This window comes from Nicotiana attenuata, unplaced genomic scaffold (genome assembly GCF_001879085.1).
Source record: "Nicotiana attenuata strain UT unplaced genomic scaffold, NIATTr2, whole genome shotgun sequence".
Taxonomy (NCBI): Eukaryota; Viridiplantae; Streptophyta; class Magnoliopsida; order Solanales; family Solanaceae; genus Nicotiana; species Nicotiana attenuata.
The window spans coordinates 100-6,118 of record NW_017687415.1 but is presented as its reverse complement, the minus strand read 5'-3'; the positions used below and the strand labels follow the sequence as shown (position 1 = coordinate 6,118).

The 6,019-nt window shown below is 42.1% G+C and overlaps 1 protein-coding gene across 1 annotated transcript; it reads left to right on the top strand.

Annotated features, from left to right (window-relative positions):
• Positions 1–4,244: 4,244 nt before the first annotated feature.
• LOC109222273 lies at positions 4,245–5,724 on the top strand. The gene is made up of 3 exons (XM_019386645.1): positions 4,245–4,473; positions 4,645–4,877; positions 5,581–5,724. Exons 1-3 carry the CDS (start codon positions 4,245–4,247, stop codon positions 5,722–5,724), a joined length of 606 nt encoding a protein of 201 aa, XP_019242190.1.
• Positions 5,725–6,019: the final 295 nt, after the last annotated feature.

Here is a 6,019-nt window from a genome sequence, read left to right as displayed (position 1 = left end):
CGACAATCGACCCTTCCTTACCTAATCAGTAGGGTAGAAAGGAAATAAATGTGATAAGAAAAGTAGTATAGAAGAAGTGGGATACAAGGAAGGACTCCATCAGACTTACTACCAAGAGGGGTTGCTCCCAAAACATCCCCTATCACCCTCTCGCCAACTATGGTACAAACCCAGGCACCATTCGAGGTTGAGGTAGCTATGCCTTTCACTGTGATGGAAGCTCCAACACCATCTTATAAGTCTGATGTTGTCCAATGGGATTATGTGGTGAAAGCATGGAGAAAAGGAAAAGCCAAGATGGAAGAGACAGGTGTTGCACAAGGAATAACCAGAACCGGCAGGGTTTACACACCTGAAAATCTTGGACGAACAAGTAAAGAGACCACACCGAAACCACCTATCGTGGAGACAGGCACTGATGATCTTTGGAGGAAGGTACAATCAAGGTAATACTCTATTGTTGATCACTTAAACAAGACTCCCACTCAAATATCCATCTTATCATTGTCGCAAAACTCAGATGCGCACAAGAATGCCTTGATGAAGGTGTTAAGTGAAGCTTATGTACCCACTGGTATCACTAGTGGAGAGATGGAAAATATGGTAGGACAGATACTGGAGAGCCACAAGATTACTTTCCACAAAGATGAGCTACCGCCAGAAGGATTAAGTCAAAACAAAGCATTGCACATCATTGTGCAATATAAAGACAAGTTCATTGCTAGGGTTCTGATAGACGGGGGTTCAAGTCTGAACATATGCCCAGTGACTACTTTGAAAAAATTGGGTATAGGCCTGCATGAGATATGGATGGAAAGTATGAACGTAAAGGCATTTGATGGGTCTCAAAGTGCCACTATCGGAGAGATCAAACTGGATTTACAGATGGGCCCAACTTGGTTCAACATTGAATCCTATATGTTAGATATATCCGCAACTTATAACTTGTTATTGGGACGACCGTAGATACATGCACCTAGGGCAGTCGCTTCTACTCTTCACCGTTCGAGTGGAATCATCAAGAGGTGATTATTCACGGAGATGGAAGTAACCCTCTACACCAACCAGTCTATACCGGCTATCGCGAACAAGAGGAAATTAGGGGGAAACATATCATAGCATTAAGCGGATAAACGCAAACGAGAAAGGGCGATGATGGAGAATTAAGATAGAGAGAATACTGATGTGGTTGGGGTATGAACCAGGCAAATGTCTTGGTCCAAAGATTCAAGGGATCCTAGAACCGATACGACCACAATATCATGGTACCACCTTTGGTCTTGGATATGGATGCACCGTGCAAGAATATAATGATTGGATACCGTCGTGGCGTGACTTTCAATATCCATTGGAACAACCCATACCACTATTGCACCAGACATTTCGCCAGGCTGATGTGATTTGAGGATCCGAGGAAGATAAGGTCTTGGCCGGCATGAGGAAGCTATTTTTGGATGAGGAAAATATGGACTACAGTGCAATCTTGGTGGAGGAGGAAGACCTTACCATTCAGACAGTGGGAGAAGGAGCTGTTCTCAGGAATTGGACTGATGTACTATCCCGGGCTCGCCGAGCACCTGGATAGCCTTGGCAGAACTAGCATGACTTATTTTAAAATTGTTTTTGGCATTTATGACATTTTTAGTGTTTTGTATTGAAATAATTACTCGAGACATCGAGTCATACTTGATGACAGTTTTTAAGTTTTATTAATGCACCATTTCTTTTCGTTTATTTATATTATTATCTTTCTACATTCTTTTTCAACATAATTATTACATATCCTGATGAACCTACAACCGTGACATGTAATGAGACAACGCAACATAAGGAAAGTGATTTAGAAGAATGGGAAGATGATATAGTACCTGAGGAAATTGTCAAAGAGGTAGAAAATTTTGAAAACAAACCCAAGTTCAATTTGGAACAAACCGAGGCAGTTAACTTAGGGGATTCTAAAACAGTCAAAGAAACTCACATTTGCATTCATCTATCGCCATCAGAGAAGGAAGAGTACATCAAATTTCTAAGGGAATATGAGGATATTTTGCATGATCCTATGACGACATGACAGGATTAAGCACATCCATAGTGGCTCAGAAGCTACCTACCAACCCTATGTGTTTGACGGTAAAGCACAAACTCAGGAAATTCAAGCCAGATATAAGTCAAAAAATAAAGGAAGAGGTTATCAAGCAGATCAAAGCCAAGGTCCTTTGGGTGGTCGAGTATCCAACTTGGCTAGCCAACATTGTACTGGTTCCGAAGAAGGATGGGAAGGTCATGGTGTGCGTTGACTATCGAGATCTGAATAGAGCAGGCCCTAAGGATGATTTCCCATTGCCCAACAGACACATACTGATCAATAATTGTGCCAAACGTGAACTCTAATCCTTTGTGGATTTCTTCGCATGATATCATCACATTTGGATGGATGAAGAGGACACCAAAAAGACAGTCTTCATCACGCCATGAGGGATATATAGTTACAAAATGATGCCATTTGGTTTGATGAATGTCGGGGCTACCACTACTCTTTTCCACGATATGATACACAAGGAAATAGAGGTGTACGTGGATGATGTCATTATCAAGTCCAAGAGGAGTTCGGATCACATAGCAGACCTAAAGAAGTTTTTCGATCGACTACAAAGGTACAATCTGAAGTTGAATCCTGCGAAATGTCCTTTCGGAGTCCATACTAGAAAGTTGCTGGGTTTTATTGTCAGTCCCCGCGGTATTGAGTTAGACTCGTTAAAATTAAAGCTATTCAAGACTTGCGGCAAGCTGGACCGAAGAGTGTCAAAGGGCTTTCGATAAAATCAAGGAGCACATATCCAAACCACCCATGCTGGTCCACCAGAGCCCGACAGAACCTTATTGCTATACCTGTCCGTGTTGGATAGAGCCTTTGGTTGCATCCTGGGACAACATGATGAAATCGAGAGAAGGGAGCAGGAGATATACTATCTGAGTAAAAAGTTTACACCTTACGAAGCCCGGTACTCTTTGTTAGAACACACCTGTTGTGTCTTAAAATGGATAGCCCAGAAATTGAGGCACTACTTCTGCGCATACACCATATATATCATATCGAGGATGGACCCATTGAAATACATCTTTCAGAATCCCATGCCTATGGGTAAGCTAGCAAAGTGGAAGATGTTGCTAAATGAGTTCGACATCATCTATGTAACTCAGATGGCAGTCAAGGGGTAAGCATTGGCCGATCACCTTGTAGAGAACCCTGTATATAGAGAATACGAACCATTAAAAACGTATTTTTCCAATGAGAAAGTGTCATTTGTAGGGGAAGATATTGTCGAAACATATCATGGTTGGAGGATGTTTTTCGATGGAGCCGCAAACTTCAAAGGAGTGGGCATCTGAGCTATAGTGGTATCAGAAACTGGTCAAAATTACCCAGTATTCGCCAAGCTCAGGTTCCCATGTACCAACAATATGGCAGAATACGAGCCTTGCATCTTGGGACTCAAATTGGCCATCGACGTGAATATTCAGGAGTTGCTGGTAATCAAAGATTCAGATCTGCTGGTACATCAAGTACTCGGAGAATGGACTACTAAGAACACTATAATATTGCCATACCTGCACTATGTGCAAGATTTGATCAAGAGGTTCACGAAGATGGAATTCAAACATGTTCCAAGAGTTCAAAATGAACTCACCGATGCACTGGCTACCTTGTCTTCCATGATACAAAATCCAAACAAGAATTTTATTGAGCCTATCCCGATAGAGATTCGTAAGCAAGCAGCTTGTGCTCACGTTGAAGAAGAATCAATGGAAATCTAAGGTTTCATGATATCAAGGAGTATTTGGAGAAAGGAGAATACCGTGGAAATGCTACACATACTAGAAGCGCACGCTTCATAGATTGGCCAATCCCTTCTTTCAGAGCAGAGGAACTTTGTATAGAAGGATTCCGAACTTGGGATTGCTGCGATGTGTCTATGCCTAGAAGGCATCTAGGCTGCTTGAAGAGATACACGCCGGAACCTATGGACCACACATGAACGGTTTCGTTCTAGCCAAGAAGATATTCGGGGTAGGGCATTTCTGGATGACTGTGGAGAGAGACTGCATCAAGATGACTGTGGAGAGAGACTGCATCAAATATGTCCAAAAGTGCCACCAATGTCAAGTACATGCTAATATGATACGGGTGCCACCCAACGAACTCAATGCAATTGAGTTCACACTAGCCTTTCTCTTCCTGGGGCATGGACGTCATCAGACCGATTGAACCCGATGCTTCAAAAAGACACAGATTCGTTTTGGTGGTTATAGATTACTTCACAAAGTGGGTCGAAGCCGCTTCCTATAAAGCTGTGACTACGAAGGTCGTAGCAGACTTCATTCGATATCGTATCATTTGTCGATTTGGAGTACCTGAGTCAATCATTTCTGACAATTCTACCAATATCGACAGTGATATGATGAAATCCATGTGTAAAACATTCAAAATCAAGCACCGAAATTATACATCATATAGGTTGCAAATGAATGGAGTCGTGGAAGCCACCGACAAGAACATCAAGATGATATTAAGGAAGATGGTGGATAACTACAAGCAATAGCATGAGAAGCTACCACTTGCTTTGCTCGGATAACGCACCACAGTTTGCACGTCAACTGGGACAACTTTGTATCTATTGGTCTATGGCACTGAAGCTGTTATACCCGCCGAGGTGGAGATTCCTTCCCTAAGAATCATACAGGAGGCCGAGCTAAACGATGTGGAATGGGTACAGAGCCGATATGAGAAACTAGCTCTCATTAACGGTAAGAGAACGAATGTAGTGTGTTACAATCAACTCTACCAGAATAGAATGGCAAGGGATTTTAACAAGAAGGTTAGATCGAGGCAATTGGGGAAATTGGTGTTGAAGCGGATCTTCCCATACTAGGACAAGGAAAAAGGAAAATTCTCACCTAACTGGCAAGGCCCTTACATGGTTCACCCAGTATTGACAGGAGGAGCACTTATACTTGAAGAGATGTACGGAGAAATATGGCAAAAAATCTATCAATTCGAATGTCGTCAAGAGATATTATGTTTGATATTGCATTTTCACTTTCTTTTGATGTAACATGAACTACTTGACCTAAATCACATTTAAGAGGGGATACGTAGGCAGCCCTATGGGTTTGGTCACATCATAATAAAATCTTCATTCCCCTATACGGTTAGAAACCAGGGCAAGAGTTCGAGTTTTCATCAATCTTATTGCATCAAGGATCACCAAGGAAGGAATCGCTAGAAGTATACATTAAACTGGGGCAAAATTTTTAGGGGGTCCTCAAAATTCTGAGTTAAGAAGGTCGCAATGTCTCAAAGCATGTCACAGTCTACGATTCAACCAAACTATTTACTTTTGTTCAGTATTTTTAAAAGCAATTGCATTACTTACAAATGATTTACCGTACATGCATATTTTCAAAAAATCACACTTCCGTAGTAGGCNCAAACGTACACGACTAAACTTTGATCGCCGAACTCCCAGACAATACACCACTATCACTGAACCCATAGCCTAACTATATGAGAGACTGAAGGCCGCTGGTTATGTCACTCCCATTCCTATTGTTGCTGTTGAGAGTCCTTCCCAGTGGGTTAACCCCAACAAGACTTGTGCCTACCACTCAGGCATGAAGGGTCATACTATCGAGGAATGCAACATGTTGAAAGACAAGATCTAGGCACCGATTGACAAGCAAAGGATTCCATGACGAATGTCCGCAATGACCCTCTTCCTAATCATAGGGGTGAAAGGAATAAATGTGATAGAAAATGATGAAGAATGGGATCAAGAAGGATCCATCAGACTTATCCAAGAGGGGGTTGCTCCCAAAACATCCCCTATCACCCTCTCGCCAACTATGGTACAAACCCAGGCACCATTCGAGGTTGAGGTAGCTATGCCTTTCACTGTGATGGAAGCTCCAACACCATCTTATAAGTCTGATGTTGTCCAATGGGATTATGTGGTGAAAG

Excerpts from the sequence above, each read along its gene's own strand:
- LOC109222273 (XM_019386645.1), top strand. The coding sequence starts at position 4,245 with ATGGACGTCATCAGACCGATTGAACCCGATGCTTCAAAAAGACACAGA. Across the intron at positions 4,474-4,644 it reads TGATATGATGAAATCCATGT|TTTGCACGTCAACTGGGACA; the intron begins GTAAAACATTCA and ends AACGCACCACAG. Across the intron at positions 4,878-5,580 it reads CAAGGGATTTTAACAAGAAG|GCCGCTGGTTATGTCACTCC; the intron begins GTTAGATCGAGG and ends GAGAGACTGAAG.